At 36.6% G+C, this 23,874-nt stretch overlaps 1 protein-coding gene across 1 annotated transcript in view; it reads left to right on the top strand.

Annotated features, from left to right (window-relative positions):
• smad3a (SMAD family member 3a) overlaps positions 1–16,915 on the top strand; it is a 41,663-nt gene extending 24,748 nt beyond the window's left edge. The window contains exons 2-8 of the mRNA XM_054770143.1: positions 761–954; positions 1,062–1,196; positions 3,680–3,805; positions 5,315–5,527; positions 5,651–5,788; positions 7,331–7,475; positions 8,151–16,915. Coding sequence (XP_054626118.1) covers positions 761–954; positions 1,062–1,196; positions 3,680–3,805; positions 5,315–5,527; positions 5,651–5,788; positions 7,331–7,475; positions 8,151–8,274 — 1,075 coding nt within the window. The 3' untranslated portion in view covers positions 8,275–16,915. The remainder of the gene's footprint in view (positions 1–760; positions 955–1,061; positions 1,197–3,679; positions 3,806–5,314; positions 5,528–5,650; positions 5,789–7,330; positions 7,476–8,150) is intronic.
• The last annotated feature ends 6,959 nt before the right edge of the window (positions 16,916–23,874 follow it).

Raw genomic sequence — 23,874 nt, forward strand, 5'->3', positions numbered from 1 at the left:
TCTTGTAAATTTTCTTGTCGTGATTCCGACTTTATTCTCGTACCATTATAACTTTTAACGCAACCTTATTTTCCAAAAATGACAACTTTATTCATATTTTGTTTGTTTCTCATAATATTACAACTTTTTAAAATATTTAATCTCCATGCTAATAAAATGACAATTTTTCCTCATAATATGACAAGTTTATTCTAATAAAATCGTGACTCTTTTTCTCATTTTTTTTTAGTTTTTTTAGTTTTTTTTTCTCTTAATATTTTTACTTTATTCTTGTAAAATTACAGCTGTTTTTTTCGTAATATTTCAACTTTCTTCTTGTAAATTTTCTTCTCATAATTATAACTTTTTTCCTATAATGTAACATTTTCCCCAACCAAATTTTCCAAAAATTACAACATTTGTTTTTGTTTCTCACAATATCACGACTTAAAAAAAAAGTATTTTTACTTTATAAGTACTTTTTAAAATATTTGCTGCTGCTCCTAAAATGATGTTATTTTGTCTTGTGATATTATGACTTTTTTTGGTTAGATAATACTTTTTTTTCTTTTAATATTTTGACTTTATTCTTGGAAAATTACAGCTAATTTTTTTCATTTCTGTTGTTTTTTTCAACTTTTCTCATTCAATTCTATGTTTAGAATGTGCCGCGGTTAGATTAACAAACAGCCACGTGCCACAAATGGCCCTCAGGCCGTACTTCGGACACCCCTGGACAATAGCTTTATACCCACTGTGCTCTCTTTCCTCCTTTCTCCAGGTCTTTGGATGGCCGCCTGCAGGTTTCCCACAGAAAAGGTCTGCCTCATGTTATCTACTGTCGTTTGTGGCGTTGGCCCGACTTGCAGTCCCACCATGAGCTGCGAGCAGTGGAGCTGTGTGACTACGCCTTTCACACAAAGAAGGATGAGGTGTGCGTCAACCCTTACCACTACCAGAGGGTAGAGACCCCAGGTATGATGATTTTTTTGTTTGTTTTTTTCCCCTTGCGTCAGTCACTTTTTGTTTTTGTTTGTGTTCTTTTCTTACGCATGCGTGTGCATGTGTGTCCATCATTATAGTCCTCCCTCCTGTGCTGGTGCCCAGACACACAGAGATCCCCAGTGAGTTTCCACTTCTGGATGACTACAGCCATTCAATCCCAGAAAACACCAACTTCCCTGCTGGCATCGAGCCCCAGAGCAACTACATACCAGGTAGTACCAGCACAGTTTGGGAAGCAAACACTGTCTACCTCTATAATAACACGTGGCACATTGATGGGATTGTTGTACTGTATACACACTATGAACAACTCCAAGCCCTCATCAGCAATTGACCTTAAGTTTTTTCAAATGGAATTGTTTCCCATTTTGGAGTGATAGCCAATGCTTATGAGTTTCATTCTTCTGTCATTTGGGCTTTCATTGCGGTCTCTAGTTTGTGTAGAATACTATATTTTTTAAGTAGTACAGCACCATTCTGTAAGGCTCTGTAGTGCTACGGAATAAGACATCCATCTGGTCCAGGGGTGTCTTTTCATTCTAAAAAACAACAAAACAAAAAAAATAACAACAAAAAAAGAGTAAAAAGTTGTAGTCTAACAGGAAAAAGTTGTAATTTTATGACGTTAATGTCGTAATATTATGAGGAAAAATAACATAATAGCTTTAGTAGCACAGGGTTGAAATATTAGAAGAAGAAAGATATAGAAGAAGAAAGTTAAAATAAAGTTAGAATAAAGTCATAATTATGACAAGAAAATGTACAAGAATGTTGACATGGTTGAAAAATGTAAAAAAAAAAAAAACCCAAAAAAACAAGAGCAGCAGAAATGGAAAAAACGTGTAATTTTACAAGGATAAAATTAAAATATTAAGAGAAAAAATTATATTCTAACAAGAAAAAAAGTTGCAATTATACAAGAATAAAGTATGTGGAAAAATAATGTCATTTTAGTAGTATAGAGTTGAAATATTAAAGAAAAAATCTGTTATTTAAAAAAAAAAGAAGTCATAATACCATGACAAACTAACAAAACAAAATCAGGGTTTCCCCTAGGATTTTTTTTGAAGCTGTGGTGTGGGCTGCATGGAAGGCGGACTGCCGCCGCCGCTGCGTCGCTGTGGCAGGAATTAAAAAAAAAAATATTAAAATTTACTGTCTGTAATAATGTCAACAACTTTGATTAATTTTAAATTCCTTTCTCTCGGCCTTTTCTTCCACTCCTTATCTGTCAAGTGCCAACAGGACAGACAGGTGATTCCGGTGCATGTTTTTCAAAATAAAGTGTAGTGAAACGTTTTCATAATATTTGATAGATATTTGATTTCAAATTGAGTGCGGTGAACATGTAAATAATAGGCTATACATTTACTGTATCTATATAGCACAGGGGTGCTCACTTTTTCAGCCTGTGGGCTACTTTGTCCCAAAGATATACCTCTCACTATAAACATAGAATGCTGTATATATTATTCTATATGTATATCAGGGGTGCACACAATCAAATTGATCTACCTATTACTATAAAACATATAGCATATATAAAATCTAACCGGTAAACTTTGCAACTACTATACTAATGATTACTATTTCACATTCACAGTTTCAAAGTTTACAGGTCATCAAAGCATTCAGTAATTCACTATTCAAGCCAATATGGAAATAAAGATAATTACTCAATTCCTCAGTAGTTGTGTATATAAACTAAGTAATATGTCAGCGAAAATAGTGAAAGTAGCCGCTACAAGTGAACAGATAACTTTTTTTTAATAGATATAGGCATCTTACCGCTGAGTTAGTTTATCCGTAATAGGAATAATAAAGGTGAAAGTTGAAAGCGTGATCCGTGTGTTCCTGCTGACATCTGTTCTCCACTTTTTTTATGCCGCGTCGCGGTACAGGAACGAAAGAGGAGGCTTAATGTCAGCTGACCGATGTCATATGACATCTACAAAGTGACGGTAATGATGCAGGTGACAGGCGACCAACACTACCTTCATGATCGCTGTGATGGCCACCCCTGATATTGAATATATGTCCATTCATACATTGTATTACTTAACATTGTTTTCATGTAAGAAAAACAAAAGCAAAACTCATTTTCAAGGTATGGCGGCATTAACTGAGCCGCGGCGCCCCGCAAAGATCCATTACATGTAGCGGAAACCCTGAAAATAAAGAAAAACAAATTATAATATTATGTGAATAAAGTCTAAATATGATGGGAATAAAGTCATATTACGAAAAGAAAATGGACGAAAAGAAAATGTAGAAAAAAAGCAGCAAAACAGCAGCAAAAGTGGGGGGAAAAAAAAGAGTGAAGTTGACAGTAAAAATAGGTTTTTTCACCTACAGTATGTGACAAAGCTGAGATGCACTTTTTTCTTGAACTACAGTATTTAATATAAAGCGGCCAAGTTGCATCCTTTCATTTTTCACTATGTGGCCCCCACTGGAAAAAGTTTGGACACCACTGCTTTAAACTAACTAAAACCCGGCTTACATCACAGTAAGCGTAACCAAGGACCACCTGTGTGCGTAAAGTAACTTGTTTTTTTACTACAACATGCACAAAAAGGTATAAATGTGGTGTATATAAGTGTTTATGTTATGAATGGGCCACGTCAATGGCTGCTACTGTGCACATTTCCATCTGTCGTCATACAGTACTTATTCCATGTGTTTGCATGTTCAGAAACGCCACCACCAGGCTACCTCAGTGAGGATGGCGAGACCAGCGATCACCAGATGACCCACAGCATGGACACAGGCTCCCCAAACCTGTCTCCCAACCCAGTTTCCCCCACACACAATAACTTGGGTAAGGGCTGTGTGTCCGCGTGGGCGCGTGTGTTTCTTTTTGTTTGTTTTCTTTTCTGTCTGTACGCCTTCACGAGCAGACAAATGTTGGGGTAGTACGTCTCCCCAGTGGGAAAGCTCTGTTTGATTTGACTCCTTTTTTGTTAGAGGAAACCAGGTGATGAAAAGAGCCTTTGTTTTCCTTGCACCGTGTGAGCTGTAAAACAAGCCAAGACACCATTCAGGCCACACGGACATCAGTGACAATATCCGATATTTATCCTACGGCCGGAAAACACCAGGGGTCTTGGCAGCAAACTCTTGGTGAAATAACATCAGGCCCGTTTCTTTTGGCAGTGCAGCTTGAGTCCTTACATGAAAGCCATGGACAAAATGTCGCTAATGACCAGAAACTAGAGACCTTTTTTTTTTCAACCCGATAACCAATACCTTTTTTATATCCGCTCCTTAAAATTGAGATTTAACTGTAGTTTGTGCACACCTGGAGGTAAGAACGACTCAAATAAATTTGGATTTGACCAACTTTACCTGTTGATTTGTCCTAATCAAATATGACATTGCTACTACCACATCAGTACTACCTGGAGAACCAGCGTATAGAGCAGAAGGAGCCACCTGCTGTGGCCTAGCAAGGTGCACGATATTCGGACACATGCTCTGAAGCAGCTGGTGAGCCGCTATGGAGGTCAGGAGAACCGGAGTATAGAGCAGGACGAGCCACCAGGCGCGGCCCAGCAAGGTGCACTGTATTCGGGCACACGCTCCAAGCAGCCGGTGTGACACCACGGAGGACTGCGACAAACCTTTTGCACTTTTCAAACGCAGCGGCGCTGGCTTTTCAGGTGGTTGATAAGGTTTTTTGTGTGCTCTTTGGTATTTTCTTCCTGTCATTGTGGAGCATTTGGTACAACTAGCACACAAAGTGTCTTTCTCGGAAAGTCAATGTTTACAAGTGAGCTCAGGGGAAGTCACGACAGGCCGTTAACATTACCCGTTAACAGGAGAAAAAAGGAGGGCTTGATTTGCTCACCCGCACAGTACAGGTAATCATTGTAGTGTTTTTTTTTGGTTATCGGAGCTATTTTTAATGTTATCAGCTTTCAGTCATAATTTCCTCATATCGGCCTGTTAATTATGGGTCCTTTTAATGATCCTGCACCACTACCTGACACAGATTAATTTATTGAAAAGTATTGTAATTTGATCCTTTCTGGCTCCAGTAAGCCACCGATGAGGATTGAGTTTCCACTATTTGTCTGGTAAAAGCTTGTGGAAAACAGCATATTTGAATGAAATGATGTGACGCAAGCTGAGTATAACATGTTCCATCCTCTTCTAACCTCATCTTCATGGAGTCCTCATCACTGCTGTGCTTTGTTGTGGCTACTCAGTCGTAGCCTGGAAGCAACTCATTTTGCAACCTTATTCTTTTTTTGTTTCCACAGTCTGCACGCTTTAACCACTTTCTTTGCAAATTGATGCCAGTCTCACTCCATCCTCCCTTTGTCAGATCTCCAGCCCGTGACGTACTGCGAACCAGCCTTCTGGTGCTCCATTTCCTACTATGAGCTGAACCAGCGGGTAGGAGAAACCTTCCACGCGTCACAGCCCTCTCTGACGGTGGACGGCTTCACAGACCCTTCCAACTCGGAGCGTTTCTGCCTGGGCCTGTTGTCCAATGTCAACCGCAATGCCGCAGTGGAGCTAACACGAAGACACATTGGTGGGTGGGGCTTATAGCACTTTTGGCGCAATCGTGTTAGATGACTTCCCCACGCATTTTGCACTCTGGTGCGACATTTCAGGTATTTGTCTGAGGAGTTGACTGGTGTTTGCTTCCTTCAAGGCCGTGGAGTGCGACTCTATTACATCGGAGGAGAAGTCTTCGCTGAGTGTCTCAGTGACAGCGCCATATTTGTTCAGAGCCCCAACTGCAACCAGCGCTATGGCTGGCACCCTGCCACCGTCTGCAAGATCCCACCAGGTGAGATCAGGACAGGCAATGGAGAAACTCATAGACGAAATACAGGGAGTAGTGGGCCAGTGTGGTCGGCCGATAATGATCAGTGTCCAGAACAGCCGGAATGATTTTTATTTTATTTTTTACTAAAAATACACAAATTTGTGGGGCCTTAAATGTTGAATTGCAAATGTGTAAGGATCCACTGTATAAACAATATACAGTAATGAAATGAATTTAGACTCTTTGTTTTTGTGACATTTATACTATATACGATTGGCTGGCGATCAGTCCAGGGTGTACCCCGCCTGTCGCCCGAAGTGAGCTGGGATAGGCTCCAGCATACCCCCGCGACCCTAAAGAGGAGAAGCGGTATAGAAAATGGATGGATGGATTATGTATATGTAATCCCTAACCACTTTGCGCTTCGAATTTCACTCTATCATGATTTTTCAAAAATGTATTTTGTGGTTGATTACGCCCTATTATTATTTAAGGAAATGTTTACATCCATCAATTTTCTATGCCGCTTATCCTCATGAGGGTCGCCGGGGTATGCTGGAGCCTAGTCCAGGGTACATCCTGGACTGGTCGCCAGCCAATCGTAGGGCACATATAGACAAACAACCATTCACACTCACATTCATACCTATGGACAATTTAGAGTCGCTGATTAACCTAACATGTTTTTGGAATGTGGGCGGAAATCGGAGTGCCCGGAGAAAACCCATCCAGGCACGGGGAGAACATGCAAACTCCACACAGAGATGCCCAATGGAGATTTGCACCCAAGTCTTCCCGATCTTCTGACTGTGTGGCAAACATGCTAACCATTAGGCCACCATGCGGCCATTTTTACATACAGTAGTGTGAAAAAGTGTTTGCCCCCTTCCTGATTTCTTTTTTTTTTTTTTTGGAATGTTTGTCACACTTAAATGTTTCAGATCATCAAACAATTTTAAATATTAGTCAATAATAACACAACTGAACTCAAAATGCAGTTTTTAAATGAAACTTGTTATTATTAAGGGAGAAAAAAAATCCAAACCGACATGGCTCTGTGTGAAAAAGTGATTGCCCCCCCCCTGTTAAAACATAACTTAAAGTCATTGTCCACAAAACATGGAAAAACATGGAACAGTGGTGAGCCTTCCCTGGAGTGGCCGGCCAACCAAAATGACCCCAAGAGCACAGTGACGACTCATCCAAGAGGTCACAAAAGACCCCACAACAACATCCAAAGAACTGCAGGCCTCACTTGCCTCACTTAAGGTCAGTGTTCATGACTCCACCTGGGCCTGCATGGCAGAGTTCCAAGATGAAAACCACTGCTGAGCAAAAAGAACATTAAGGCTTGTCTCAATTTTGCCGGAAAACAACTTGATGATCCCCAAGACCTTTAGAAAAATACTCTGACGAGACAAAATTGAAGTTTTTGGAAGGTGTGTGTCCCAAGTGACGGCGCATTTCAGAAAAAGAACATCATACCAACAGTAAAATATGGTGTTGGCAAGAGTCAGAGAGATGGTGGTCTAATGTGGTTTGCTCCTCTGCTGTTCTGTCCAGGCTGTAATCTGAAGATCTTCAACAACCAGGAGTTTGCTGCCCTGCTGGCCCAGTCTGTCAACCAAGGCTTTGAGGCTGTGTACCAGCTCACCAGGATGTGCACCATTCGCATGAGCTTTGTCAAGGGCTGGGGTGCGGAGTACAGGTAAGTGGCAGCTCAGCTATGACAGCCCGTCAGTGGCGTGTCAAGCACTCTTAACGGTCGCCTCGTGCACAGATCAGGCCAGACGTAGACCAGACAAACAAACAGGGAGTGAGTCACATCCCCACAGGCAATCCCCCCCTCCACCCCCACCCCCACCCCGCCCCTCCCCAGCCGTCGGCTTTTGTGACGAGGCAGAGGCCTCATCAATAGAGGCAGGCTTCAGCTGGCACGCCAGTCTATTTTTAAACAAACACACATGCACTCTGTCAAAAAGAGATGTCAGACTTTCCTTCTTCCGCTCTCTCCCAGTTTTCCACACAGTCTGACTCACTGATAGTAAGAAAGCAGCCAATGATTAGCGCCCACAGGGGAGCAGCTATTGTGCTCAGGGAGGACGGAGCTCCAGCTCCGTCCGCACTGAATGCTGACATGTGGAGACACTTAAAAACAGGATTCAGATTACTGGGCCTGCCAAGACCTCCCACTTCTCAACCTCGACCCATTGCTTTCTCAAGCTGGGTGTTGCTTCAAATCCTCCGCTTTCATTCATTAAGACATCACAAGTACACAAGAGTAGTGTTTTTTTTCCTCATCCTTTATCATCATCTCTGCCAGATTGTTGACGTTCATTCCAGCTGCATCGACACTTTTGTTCTCCTCCTGGATCTCTTGCAGGCGACAGACAGTGACCAGCACCCCCTGCTGGATCGAGCTGCACCTAAACGGTCCCTTGCAATGGCTGGACAAGGTGCTCACGCAAATGGGCTCCCCTAGCATCCACTGCTCCAGCGTCTCCTAGGGAACCTCCCGCATGGCACACCCTTCCCCACGTACGTCCGGGACTGAAAACACACACCTAGCACTCAAAAACATCATCCTTCACTTCACCCTGCTTTTCTTCCCAACCAGCTGTCGGTAGCACTTTTTATACTTTTTATATGGCAAAAGGGGAGAAGTGCATTAAAGCAGGACCATATTAGTAGGAAATCCGCTTCATGCCGTTTTTATGGCATCCTCAGCTAGTGACTGGCTCAGTGAGGGTGTGGTTTTTCTTCAATTAAGAGATTCTTGTATGTGTTTTTCAATGATGTTCATGTTGTACATACACAATGCTGAAAATGAATTGTGGAGGATGAAAGCATTACAAGCAATTAGTGTCTGTAGCTCTCTTCTTAGTTGGGCTGTTTCAGGACTGGTACATTGGAACCCGCTTATGTTGACAATCCATCTACAGGCTTCCTACGCAAGTATGGAAAGTATGTTTTATATAGGGGTGCACGATAATTATCAGATGGATATGAGGGAATTATGACATCACACCGCTAAATCCGATAACCGATAACTGATCATTTAAAAAAAAAAGAAGCTCCAATGCGGGTGAGCAAATCAAGCGCTCCTCGCCTGTTGTAACTTCCCCAGAGCTCACTTGTAAACAATTGACATCAGGTGGTGTTTTATACAGACGCGAAGAAAGTGTAGCACATGACACACACAGCTAGCAAGTAGTGCACACAAGAGTGCTGCTGCTGTGTGTGCACTCACTCGCAGCCCCACCTCTCCTCTTTGGGACAAAGAGACTGAATGACTGCCTGGAGGGTTAACTCACTCTGTTCATTCCGCTATAGAACCAACGCACCCAGGTGTTGAAACAGATGCACAGAGTGAACCTTCCTGTCATCCATCCAAACAAACAAACATGCACATGTCAATATATCGAGGCCGGCAAAATGATCAAGTTTGTTTTCATTTATCGTGCAAATTTACAGTATGTAATGATTATGGTGACACGCCTATGCATAGGCAACCAAAAGGCAAATTTCTGTGAAAAATTGGTCAGTTTATGTTGATACATGTGGTGTCATATACTTCATCATGATCACTAAGCAGCCTGAAATGACAGCGACATAACTACTGTCCAGTTTCACGGCATGAAACTATCCACACAGGGCCTTCCTGCTCAGTGCAAAGTAAAGCCCTGGTCACTTCGCCCGAACTTTGCTGTAGCATCCCTGGAGCGGTGAAAAAAATCATCACCGCGCGTAACCGCGTACAAAATGAGAAAAAAACAGAAAACACGGGCGTTGTCCTAGCGATGCACCGCTGAAGCCGCCGTTGCTTTAGTGTTGGTTTAACGGTAGCGAACGTTGGTTTAGCGGTGACGCGAGCGTTGATAGAGCGGCGTTCTGCGCATGCGAGCTGGTGGCATCCTCATTGTTCTGTGGGTGGTGTCGAATAAACAAGCCGACTAGTTATTTATGACTTTAATCGCCAGGTCTGCTCGCATGCATCATACAGTACAGCTCCACACTCACACAACTATTGTTCCATTCGCAGTGCTACAGTGCCCTCTACTGGTCAACATGTAGCGGTATAAATATAATGTGTCTGCAAATACTACACTCATGAAGTGCTGGAAGGCTCATTCCACAGCTCCACCATCAGCTTGTCATATCCATGGTAGTACAGTTTTACTGTAACTTTAAGCAAATTCGATATAACTGAGGTCTGCACTCAACGGCTATTCCAAATGGGCTCCTGGCCCATTTCTTCCCGTATTAATAGCGAAATTATGCTGTGCCTCCAACACCTCCATACCAACGGCAAACCAAAGTTCATCAACGCAATGGATCGCTGCTTCAACGCCTGACACCGTTCCAGCAATCCCGTGTCCGCTTGTAAAGCGCTTACAGCCGCTTCAAATAAGTTTTTGCAACGTTTAATCACCGCCCGGGCAAAGCTGGCAAAGCAGCAGTGGTCCAGCGTTCAAGATTTCTGCGTTGGTGTAGCGGACCCAAGCGTCCACGAACTTCCGTCTAGCGGCGCCAAACTTTGACTGGGCGTTGTTGGAGCGGTGATTAACTTTGCTGTAGCGGAAAATTGCCCGCTCCTCACCGCTGGCAATATTTTGTGCAGCTCAAAACTTTCGGAGCGGTAGGAGGGACCATCAGCGGTGGTCGAGCGTATACGGCGTTGCCTTAACAGGGGCCAACTTCTGTTAAACGGTGGTGCGCGGTTACGAGCGGTGATGAATTTTTTTCACCGTTCCAGGGACGCTACAGCAAAGTTCGGGCGATGTGACCGGGGCTTTAGCTTCTACTTCTTTATATTTTTTTTATTTTTAGCCACCAGAACAAATATTTGCTCATGTACGAGATCATGGTCAAACTGCGTATAGCGACATGAGTCAGCCAATCAGAGAGATTTTGACGTAAATATAACGTAAGAATACAATAGAAATGGAAACAATAGATTGCACCCGTTTAATTTGGTTAGATTTTGGTGATGTCGACAGCCGCCTATGTCAGCTTGTCCAAGGGGCGTCGACATAAACAGGTTCCACAGTTGAAGGCAGGGGTGTCCAAAGTGCGGCCAGGGGGCCATTTGTGGCCCGTGGCTGTTTTTTTTTTTTTTTTTTTTTAATTGGCCCGCAGCACATTCTAAAAGACAAAACAAAACAAAAAAAAAACAACAGCGGAAATGGAAAAATAACCTGTTATTTTAGAAGAATAAAGTCAAAATATTAAGCGCAAAACGTCGTAATCTAATGAGAAAGTACTATGGGAATGAAGTCCAAATTAGTAGAAAAAAATGTACAAGAAAAAAGATGAAATAGTTGGAAAATGTTAAACAACAGAAAAAAGGTCGTATTCTAACGAGAAAAGTGGTCACAATTTTCAGAGAATATACTCGTAATATTATGGGGAAAAATATAAAATATAAAATATTATACTATAAAATGTTAATACATAATATAGTATTAAATATTACAGAAGAATAATGTTATTTAAGAAAATATTTTCACAAACAAACAAAATAAAGTTGTCTTTTCTGGAAAATTGTATTGGGAAAAAAAGTTATATTATAGGAATAAAGTAAAAAAAAAATTATGGGAATAAAGTCATAAAACACCAGAAGAAATTTTACAAAAAAAAAAAAAAGATGAATAGTTGGTGAAAGTTAAAATATTAAGAAAAAAAGTCTTACTGTAGTGAAAAAAAATAGTTGCAATTTTACAAGACTAAATTTCTAAATATTGTGAGGAAAAATAATGTAATTTTAGTAGCACAGAGTTCAAATATTGAAGGAGAAATATGTTTTTAAAAAAAATCAGAAACAAAAGAAAATAAAGATTTCTTATGTGGAGAATAGTCGTAATATTATGGGGAAAAATAATCAAGATTATAGAAATTTACAAAAAAAATTGAATAGTTGGTATAAAAAAACAAAACAAAAAAAACAGCAGAAATGGAGGAAAGCAGCTAAAATTTTACGAAAAGTCAAAATAATAAGAAGAAAGTTTTACTGTAACGAGAAAAAAAGTCGCAATTTTACAAGATTAATCACATAATATTATGAGGAAAAATAATGTCAGGTTAGTAGCATAGAGTTGAAATAGTAAAGAAAAAATGTGTTATTAAAAAAAAAAAAATAACCAAAATAAAACAAAATAAAGAGGAAAAAAAAAGATGCAATTTTACCAGAATTAACTCGTATGATTATGAGGAAAAATAATGTAATTTTACTAACACAGAGTTTAAATAGTAAAGAAAAAATGTGTGTGTTTTTTTTAATTATTTTTATTTTACCAGAAACAAACAAAACAAAATAAAGTGGTGATTTCTGGAAAATTGGACTGGGGAAAAAGTTATAATATCTTAGGAAAAAAGTCAAAATATGACGGGAATAAAGTCACAATATTACGAGAAGAAAAATTACTAATATTATTTAAGAAGAAAATTGAAATATTTGGAAATTTAAAGGAAAAAAACAACCGCAAAAATGGGGAAAAATAAGAGCAAAGAGTGAAGTTGATACAAGTAAAAGGCTTTTCCACCTACAGTATGTGACGACGCCGTGACGGAGTTCTTTCTTGAAATATACTAAGATGTAACTTCTTAGCGTACCTTCTGTACATGTGTTGCTTTACAAAGTATCAAAGTGGCAAAGTTGCATCCTTTCATGGCCCTGGCTTTGGTTTGGACACCCCTGCTTTAAGGTTTCGTCTTGTCCTCAAAAAAAGAAGGCATTCTTCAGACCAGACCAGACTGTTAGATGTACTGTACGTGCACCCAGCTCAGTCTTTATTGTTTACAGCTCATCTGCCGCCTGTGTGTGTGTGTGTGTGTGTGTGTGTGTGTGTGTGTGTGTGTGTGTGTGTGTGTGTGTGTGTGTGTGGGTGCTGCTTGTATGTATGCATCTATGTGTGTGTGTGCGTGCATGCGCGTGCGTGTGTGACGACCAAACCTCGCTTCCTCCTTTCACAACAAAGCACAAAAGAGTCTGGTGAGACGTGACGGTGCATCAGGAAGAGAAAAGCTTTGCCACAGTTGATATTGGGCGTGCTGTTCACTACTGACGGCATCTCACATCTCTGTCTAGAAATATGTGGAAACTTTGCAACTTTGCATCAATGATTCAACTCTCAGGACTGTTAAAACAAACAAAAACAAACAAAAAAAACAACTAATTGTATCCTACGACGGGGTGTTAGGGCTACACGGGGAAAAAAATGATCTGAGATTTCGAGAATAAAGTCGTATATTTACAAGAGAAAAAGTTGTAAATTTCAGAGAAAAAAAAGTCAGACATTAAAAAAAAAGTTGTTAATCTGAGATTTCAAGAAAAAAAGTTGTACATATTACGAGAATAAAGTACTAATTTTCCGAGAAAAATGTTGTGATATTACCTTTGCCTATGGTCAAATGCCCAAAGGTCACATAAGTCCCGCCTTTTCATAGCTGTCCTAGGCAATGCCTGTTATGACGGAGTATTAAAATAGTCTGAGATTCAGAGAATAAAGTCCTAAATTTAAGAGGAAAAAGTTGTAAGTTTATGTAACAGGCATTGCCTGAGACAGCTATGAAAAGGCGGGACTTATGTGACTTTTGGCCTTGGGCATGTGGAGGGGGCGGGGTAAGGAAGGCAAAAGTGAGAAGGGCTAGCCATGCTAATCTAAAGGCTCAATGCGCATCTGTTCTGTTTTGCTGCCACGTTATAAATAAAAGCTTGCCTGAAGCAAGAGGAAAGTTTCCATCCTTCCTGAAGAGCTAAGCTCTATTTTCCCTCTGACACGTATGACACCATGACACGTAATATTAACACTTTCAATTTACAACTTTATTCTCGTAAATTAAAGACTTGTGTTCTCGTAAATTTACAACTTTATTCTTGTAATTTTTCAGCTGTTTTTGTCGTAAATTTACGACTTTTTTCCGAGTAAATTTACAACTTTCTCTCTTAAATTTCAAACTTTTTTTCTTGTAAATGTACAACCTTTTTGTCGTAAATTTACGATTTTTTGTTGTAGATTTACGTCTTTATTCTCGTAAATTTACGACTTTATTCTAGTAAATCTACAACTTTATTCTCATAATATTATAACTTTTTTCTTGTAAATTCATGAATTTATTCTTGTCAATTTACAACTTTTTTTTAGTAAATTAACAACTTTTTCTCGTAAATTTCCTACCCTTGTCATAAATGTACGACCTTATTCTCATAATGTTACAACTTTTTTTGTCGTAAATTTACGACTTTTTTCTTGTAGATTTACGACTTAATTCTTGTCAATTTCCATCTTTTATTCTAGTAAATGTAGGACTTTATTCTCATAATATTACGACTTTTTTCTTGTAAATTTATGACTTTATTCTTGTAAATTTATGACGTTATTCTCATAATATAATGGCTTGTTTTCTTTATTTTATGAGAACTCGTAAATTTACTACTTTTTTTCTAGTAAATTAAAGACTTTTTCTCGTAAATTTCCAACTTTTCTTCTAAATGTACGACCTTATTCTCGTAATGTTACAACTTTTTTGTCAGAAATTTTACCACTGTTTTTCTCGTAAATTTATGATTTTGTTCTCTTAGATGTACGATTCTTTTCTTGGAAATGTACGATTTTATTCTCGTGTTGTTATGACTTTTTTCTCATAAATTTGTGCCTTTTTTCTCGTAAATATATAACATTTTCTTGTAAATGTATGACTTTTTTTCTCTTAAATTTACGACTTTATTCTTGTAAATTGACTTTTTTCTCCTAGATTTACGCATTTATTCTTGGAATTGTACGACTTTTTTTCCCGTAAATTTACAACTGTATTCTCGAAATCTCCGATTATTATTTTTTTGTTCAATGTGGCCCTAATACGCTGTGGTAGCACCCAGAAAGCAGGGAAAAGACAGATCTATTTTTGTAGGGCAGTAAGGTCACAAGTTTTTCATAAAGGGAAGCATGTAAATAACTTTATTTTTCCTATGTAGTGCGTATTATACCACCTTTAATCTTTTCTAATGTTGATGAATGATGCAAGTGGGGGAAATTTCCTTGTAAAACAAATCCTCCGGAAAGAGCGCTAGTCCTCAACAGTTCAGTCTGTGTGTTTCAGAAAAGTAGCATCTACCAATCTGAGACCATCACACCTTTTTGTGGTGTCACTGAAGGCCACAGCAGCCAGGGGGGTGTCCAAAGTCTGGCCTCGGCGGACGTTTCCGGCCCACGGCATGGTTGAAATGAATAAATGAAAATGAAATATGACCTGCATCAGATCATGACTAATGATGGTTAGCGCCACACTGGAAAGAAAACAAGTCAAAACTTTATTAAGGCCTCCGTTTTCCATACTGAAAAATTATTTAAATAGAAATAAAAATATTAATTAGAATAACCTTTGTTTTACAATTGAAAAAAAAAAAAAGCACATTCGACAGAAATTATTTGTTTTTTATTTCATTTTTAGTTTTATTTTTAGTGTTATTTTTATTAATAGTTTTGAAAAGGATGACAGGCGCCTCAATCAATGACGAAAAGTGCGTTTATTTCACGAGTTCAATTCAAAAAGTTCAACTAGTTGATATTTGACATGGTCCCTACACGGAGTGATTTAGTTAAAAAAAAACGTTTGGAATTCTTAATTTAAAAAAATATGTTTTTGGTGGTTAGAGATTACTTAATAAAAAAAAATAAAAATAAAAATTCAGTATCTCGTCCAATTTGAAAAATGGTCAAAAAGTGAACAAGACCGGTCTGAGCTGAACTCCTGAAATCAATTCACTTTTCTAAGATATTCAAATTTATGGAGATGAATTACTTTGTCGTCGTCGTTCTTTTCTAATCTAGAATTCCAAAAAATAGTCAAATGCAGTAAAGGCAATTTTTTTTCATCTCTAATTTTAAACAATTAAATAATTTTTGGCTATTGTGACTTAATTTTTTATTTTTTGATGGTCAAAAACACTAAAGGCAATTTTCAAATGTGTAATTTAAAAAATATAGATAATTTGCCAGGTATTGCAAAAAAACATTTTGATAGTCAAATACAGTAAAGGCAATTTTCTAACGTATCATTTAAAAAACATAACTAATTTCTGGCTGTTGTGATTTTAGATTTTTTTTAAATAGTCAAATTCAATAAAGGCAATTTTTTAAATCTGTAATTAAAAAAAAATCTATAATTTCCAGCTAATTAAAAAAAAAAATCTTCCCGCTATTGTGATTTTTTTTGGGGGGGGTGGGGACAGCCAAATGCAGTAAAGGTAATTTCCTAATCTATAATTTTTTGGGGGTAAAAAATCAGGTTATTGTGATTTTTTTTTATTTTTATTTTTTTTTGTATAGACGAAGGCAATTTAATGTTTTTGTTTTGATAGTCAAATGCAGTAAAGGCAGTTTTTGAATTCTATATAAAAATAAATAAATTTCCAGCTATTGTGATTGTTTTTTTCTTGTTTTTGATAGTCAAATACAGTAAAAGCAATTTTTAAAGAATTTAATAATTTTCCGGCCATTGTGATTTATTTTTTTGATAGTCAAATACAGTCAAGGTAATTTTCTAATCTATAATTAAAAAAAAAAATTCGCTATTGTGTTTTTTTTTTTTTTTATAGTCAAAAGTAAAGGTAATTTTAACTGTAGATGGCAGAAGTTGTTTGATTTAATTTGCCCCCCCCTCCCCCAAATAAAAAAATCACAAAAAAAAGAGAGCTGTATTTGCCCACTATATAGTAATTGGATAATCAGGAAACGTATGAATGAATGAATGAATGAATGAATATGCTAGATGGGAAGGAATGTTTTGGCCTGTAGTCGGGTCTATTTGTCCTCCATTGCCATTGTGTTGGCGTTAGCTGTGTTTTATAAACACAAACCCCGGCATCCTTTCATTTTTCGTGATGTGTCGGACCTTGGTGGAAAACGTTTGGGCACCCCCGCCTGCCTTCAGGGCTCTTATTAGTCCCCACGGAGTCGGTGTGAGCCTACCTGGGAAGTATTGTGCACCAGTAAGAGTGCTTGTGTTTTGCAATTAGTTGTGATTTTTGCTTCTGTGAATTGTTCATTTTAGACGTCTCGACATACGCTTATGTCCTTGATTTGCTCTTGTCTATAAAATGATGTGATTTGTTTGGTGTATGAAATAAAAACGATATATCTTCTGTGATTTTTGGAGTGGACATACAGTGTGCACTTTGTGTGGAGACCTTTCCGATTTTGGCAGTCTGCCTCTCTCTGTAGTTTGGGGATTTCCTCCACTCCGGAGGGTAATTTGGCGCTGTCTTCCCAAGCAGACACAAACGGTAATTACAGGCCCCCGCAGCACGCACACACACACTTGCTCTTCACTTGCCGCTATGCTGCAGACTAATGAAAAGCAGCATAACCATTCCTCCAGTCACAGACGCACCGCAGGGGTTGGAATATGAATGCTGACTTTGTTCCGATGCCTCCGAGCTAAAAGGGGGCCGCACCACTTTCCGAACACTTAACAAACCACTTTGCTGTGGCCACAAATGGTTGAGGGAAAAAAATGTTGCTGTGCTCCAAAGGTGAGCCTGGAAAGCTGAACTCTTACAAACTTTGGGACAATGAGCCGATTTTGATAGGCGCAATACTGCCCTGCTGATTGTTGGTGGGTGTATTGTAGTGCAAGGCTTCTCTAATGGTCTCAACCTTTTTATTTGGTTTTTTACAATATATTTTTATTTTTACTTATTATTTTTGACATTTTTATTATTATATTCTTTTACACTTTTATTTAAGGCACTTAACATTTTTATTTATTTTTATTAGGTTTATGCTTTTAAGTCATTTATTATTTTTTTTACGTTTTTGTTTGTCATTTATATTTTATGCATTTTTTTTTATTTTAAGGCATTTTTATTTGCATTTGTTTTTTGTCTTTTTTTTTACACTTGAGTCATTTTTGTTGTATTTTTTGCACTTTTATTTAAAGAATTTTTAATTTGTATTTATTTTTATTTTTACGCTTTTATTTAAGTCATTTAAAAGTTTTATTTCTATTGTTATAACACTTTTACGTAAGTCATTTCAATTTTGTTTTTTACATTTTTATTTTTACTTTTTATTTTTGATGATTATGTAAGTCATTTTTATTATTAATTTGTAGTTTCTTTTACACTTTTATTTGTCATATTTTTAATTGTATCATGTTTTACAATTTTATTTAAGTCTTACATTTTTTATTAATATTTTTATGCTTTTAAGTCATTTCTTTTTTTATATATTTTTTTAGCGTTTTTTGTCATTGTTATTCTTGTTAATTCGTTTGTTTAAAAAAAAACAATTTTAAGGCATTTGTATTAGTTTTTTGGGAGGTTTTATTGAAGTCAATATTTTTTTATACTTGAGTCATTCTTTGCTCTACTTTTTCACTTTTATTTAAGTCATTTGCATTATTTTTTTACATTTTTATATAGTCATTTTAATTTTTTTATGGTTCTATATGTCATTTTTCTCTCTATTTTCTTGCACTTTTAAGTCATTTTGTTTATTTTTTACATTTTTCTTTAGTCATTTGTATTTTTCAAGCTTCTATTTAAGTCATTTTTATTTCTATTTTTTGCACTTTCACATAATTTTGTTCGTTTATTTTTTTTTTTACACTTTCATTGAAGCAATTTGAGTGTTTATATTTATTTATCCATGCCTTCATATGTTTATTTATATTTTGTATCCTTTTAAGTCAAGCCAAGCAAATGGATTTTCTTTAAAGCTGCCATCTTTTGAAACATGAATACAAATAATTACATGTTCCAAAATTCATTTTAGAGGAATTTCTTAGGAAGATGACTAAAATACACCAGAATAAGTCAGACATGAGTTGTACAGTATAGTAAACATTTGCAAGAAATGTTTGTGCTGCCTGCAGCCCACCCAGAATGGATCCGTGACCCGCTTTTGGGTCTCCAGCCACCAGTTGAGGCCCACCGCTGTAGAGGGATTACACAAAAAATAGATGACATTTCAGGATCTGGAGTTTGAGCCACTGTGGTCGTTAAAGTAGCACAACACAACACATGCAATGAGACTTGATGAAGTCATGTTTTCTCAACGATGGAACCTATTCACCAAAAGAGATGCAAACGATAGACTTTTAGAAAAACGGTGTGACGTTTCCTGACTTTCCACCGACACTAATGCACTTTTATGATGGCTGCACTGCGGCGCTACACTGCCATCTGCTGGCCACCTTCAGAATAAACGCCAGGGGAGGAACAGTAGCAGACAGGTGCTGATAAATGTCTATTTTATCGACCAGTCCAGAGTGTACCCCGCCTCTCACCCAAAGTCAGCTGGGGTAGGCTCCAGCGTACCCACGCGACCCTAGTGGGCACAAGCTTGCAGAGAAAATGGAGGAATCTTTAGTTTGTCTTAAATGATTGAAATAATTGTATTTTATTTATTGTATCGTATATTATACAAAATATTATAAAACATAATTACAATATCAAATTGAGTAAAATCTAAATAAAATATTTATTTTATTTTGATTAAATTTGATATTGGTTTATGTAATTATTTTATATTGATTCATAGAATTATTGATTTATTTTAATTACAATTTAAAAATTAGTAAAAATCTAAATAAAATTATAAACATTCTATTTTTAATTAATTTATTTAGGTTTTATTAAATTTACATTGTAATTATATTTTAAATAAAATGAATGTATTTTTTCATTTTATTATAAAATAAAATTATGCTAATGTGTTTTATGCAGAATTAAAATAAAATTATTGTCTTGTATTAAAATGTAGTTTTATTACAAAATCATTATTTTTATTATTACATAATTCCATTATTTTATTATAAAGTACGATTGTTTTTTGTTGTCATGTTATAAGCTGAAAATTTAATTTTTAAAAATGACATACATAACGAAATTATATTATTTTATAAAATGATTTTTATTTTAGCCATATTTTATTATTACAAAAATCATATTTTATTGCATAATTCCATTATTATATGATGGAATATAATTTCTTATTGTTGTGCTGTTACAAGCTAGAATCATTTTCTCCTATAAATTACACATATAACAAAATATTATTTTGTAAAATTATTTTTTATTTTGTTATTGTAGTTATATTTCATTATGAAATTATATTTTAGTATGGCATAATTCCATTATATTATAAAATATATTTTTTCCTGTGGTTATGAGCTGAAATAATTGTATTATATATATATATATATATATATATATATATATATATATATATATATATATATATATATATATATATATAACAAAAAAATTGTATAAAGTATTTATATTGCATTACTATGTAATTGCAGCAACACATCATCAGTCTCCAGACGGTCTAACCCCAGGTCATAATTTATAATTTTTTTCTATAAATTATATATAGTCTATTATTTATTCATTTTATATATACACAATTATATTATTCTATAAAAATTATTTCCATTTTGTTATTTTAGTGCGATTTAATCACGAGATCATATTTTCTTATTACATAATTCCATTGTTTTATTATAAAATATGATTATTTTTTCTGTCATGTCATAAGCTAAAATCATTTTATTTTATACATTTTATATGATAAAGCATATATTATAAAGTTATTTTATTTTGGTATTTTATTATTGTTATACAGTATAATATGTTATAACACAATTATTTTTAGTAGAAATTTATTTTATGAACATTTTTTGTATTTATTTATTTATATGTATTCATTTTTTTCTTTATCTATCCTAGCCTGTTTTTTATTTATTTTATTGATCTATCCTATTTCCCCGAAAGCCACGTTCTTAAAGACCAACAGTCACTCCATCCCGATCATCACATCACATCACACACAAAATCTCGCATATTTGTGTTGAAAATGAGTGTGGGCATTTTTGCAATTGTTAGCTGTTAAGTGTCCATGTCGCCAGCAAGAAAGCAGACGCTTGTACCCACAACATGCTGTGCCGATCCCGATCCCGATCCCACATCGAGACAAACTGTACAGGCGGCGCCTAATCTCGACACCGCAAAGAGCAAAGCTTTCATCAGTGCCAATAAAAGAAGACGGAACGAGTCACGGCTCACTTCGCCGTCATTTATCAGGCCGACATGGAGGCGGCGCTGGTGGCGCGTGCGAGTCCACATGATGACGAGTAATTGTGATGGAATGACTGCAAGTGGTGGGTTGATGCCGCGTCTGCTGGTATTAATAGAAAGAAGCGTGCGCGACGTCAGTGGCGACTCCACATAAAGGCCAACTAGGAGCCGATAAGGCGGGAAAGCAAAGGTCGCTATTTATCTCCCCCTGTCTTCTCTCCTGCTTACTTCTCCAGCATCCACGGCTACTCTTCTAGGAGGTCGTTTGTCATGTTGGATTTCTATAAATGTGTGCATTTACTGACCTTAGTGAAGATAAGATCAACGCGGCGACCGGGAAAGCAGAGGAAACGTACTTACTGACGTCCACGGGCCGTCACTAACCCGATGCACGGCGGAAAGAAGTTGGGATGAAGGTGAACGCCAGGCCGCCACGTACTGAACAGCAGCTAATAGCGTTCAACTTGAGCAAGCTGGTCAGCCTGCTGCCGGCCCAACGCCTCGCTGAGGAAATCAGAAAAGGCATGAAAGACATTTGCCTACAGCCGTCTCCCAATACACCACGGAGCACTACTATTAGCTGTTACATACACTGCACAGTCACCTCTCATACAATATAGCACATCAGAGGATAGAAATGTTATTTTTATCAATAAAATTACAAAAATGAATAGATATTGTTGTATATACGTATAATAAATATATCATCTATAATATAGCTACATGATATCTTCATAAAATATACAGACATTATACTAAAAAGTACACAATAAATTCATCATTTAAAAAATTACAATTAAATAAAATATATGAAAATGAATCAACTAAATAAAGAAACATGTATTAATATATTATTTATGTCATATATAAGAAAGAAACATTTTTATTTTGTCACAGGTGCGCTGTACCGCAAATGAAAAGCAGTAAAAAATAAATACACAAAAGATTGAATAATTTTTTTTGTTGTTTTTATATATTTTTCTATTTTTTTATTTTATTTTTACTTTATTATATGTAAAAAAAATACAATTAATCATGTTAAATACTTTAAAATAATTGAATAACTATAAAACATGCATTTTTTTTATTTTTATGTATTTTATTATTTATTTTAGTAATGATTTATATATGTTATTTTATTTTTAATTTTATTTGTTATATAATTATATATATGCTATTATATGTGTTACATATATACATATTGTATATATAATATACTTTTTAAAAATCACTATAATACAAGCATTTTTTATTTTATTTATGTATTTTTATATATTAGAGTTTTTATTTTATTATATGTAAAAACAAACATTAAAATCAACCACGTTAAATACTTTTTGATTTGTTAATAACTGTAATACATGCATACAATTTTTTTTTATAATTTTATTTTTATTTATTTTATATATTTTTGGGAGTTTATTTTATTTTTAGTTTATTATATATTTCAAAATTTAAAATCAATCACGTTAAATACTTTTTTAATTGATATATTTGGAGTTTTTTTTATTAGATTTTTCTTTATTTGTTATATGTAATAAAAAAAATTCACTGTGAGAATTAGGTTGGAAAAGTTCACGTCATACATCACACACATCAGCACGGTCTTACGGCCGCGCAGCAAGTGCGCACGCGAATAGACGAACCGTATCACAGCATCACTTTGCTCACACCATTCGGACAGTGAGACAGTGAGAAATGAAGAGGATATCAGTATCGATATTGGCTAGCTCTGTGTTTACCTGGTATCGAACAGATACCAAAATTTGCAGTGCAGTTGTCCCTTGGCACATCCCTTGGCTTTGAATGTTGCTCCCTCACGATATCGTGCTTTAAAAAAAAAAAAAGCATTAATAAATGGCCGCTGTTTGGTGGTTGAATACTGCCTATTATTATTTAAAAAAGCAAATTGTTCTTATTCTTGGCAAAAAATAAGTATTTCCAAGCATACAAATGGCTAAATGAAGTGACTAAATGAACTAAAATACGAATACAAGGCCTTCTACGTGTGAATGTGGTATTCTACACTGGCCACTAGGTGTCGCCAGAACATGAGACGTGATTGCCACAACAAGCAGTTTTTGTACCTTTAAATGAGCTCACACAATAATAATAACATAATAATCACAATAATACGTTGGGGCCATAACCCACGACAAGCTAAAACTCGGTGACGTCACTTCCTGTCCACCTGGCACTAAGGTCCCCAGGGAACGCGAGCAGGAGTTTATTCACGTCTTAAATGGCTTATTTACTGTAATACGAGCGTAAAGCCATTTAAAGCCGCCATTACAATACATTGATGGGACAATAGCCACCGCAGGAAGTACGCTGCCCAGAAAAAAGCAAGGAACTGCTAACATATCAGTCTGTTATCTTACGTATGTCTAATATGTCTTATTTTCTCTGTTTATATCTACTATATTGGGTAATCAGGAGCGTAAAGGTGACTATGAGGTGCTATTTCTTGTCTAGAGGGCTCTAATAAGGTTCCAAAAAACGTATTTAGAAGAAAGTAAACAGGTTTTCTATGCCATAACTAGAAAAATATTCTGGATGTGACTTTGCGGAAACTGATTTATCGCAGCCGGGTCTGGAACCAATTAACCGCGATGAACGAGGGACTGCTGTATCGCCCACCCCGAGCTGAATGTAGAAACTGACATGAATAAGATTTAGTATTGTCGTCTGTCCCAATCGAACATAAGACTTTTAATAAGCCATGTTTCCCTGCCAAACGCACACAAACACACACACAAAAAAGAGTTTATTGTTGGTACGAGCCGACAACATCATTGTGTCACGGCTGCTTTCGCTGAGGGCGACAGCGAGTCCAACAGCTGGGACATAATGAAGCTTTCAGGCACTTGTTTCCCGCTCGTGCAGTGCCAGCCTCTGTCTGCTTCCACCACATGTTCCATCATTTCCTCCAAACTCCCTGCTGCCGGGGAGACGATGTCTGCCAGCAAACACGCACTACCTGCTTGCTCCACACTGCAAATCACGCCTCTGGGCCAAGAGA

Source organism: Dunckerocampus dactyliophorus, chromosome 3, assembly GCF_027744805.1.
Source record: "Dunckerocampus dactyliophorus isolate RoL2022-P2 chromosome 3, RoL_Ddac_1.1, whole genome shotgun sequence".
Classification (NCBI taxonomy): domain Eukaryota; kingdom Metazoa; phylum Chordata; class Actinopteri; order Syngnathiformes; family Syngnathidae; genus Dunckerocampus; species Dunckerocampus dactyliophorus.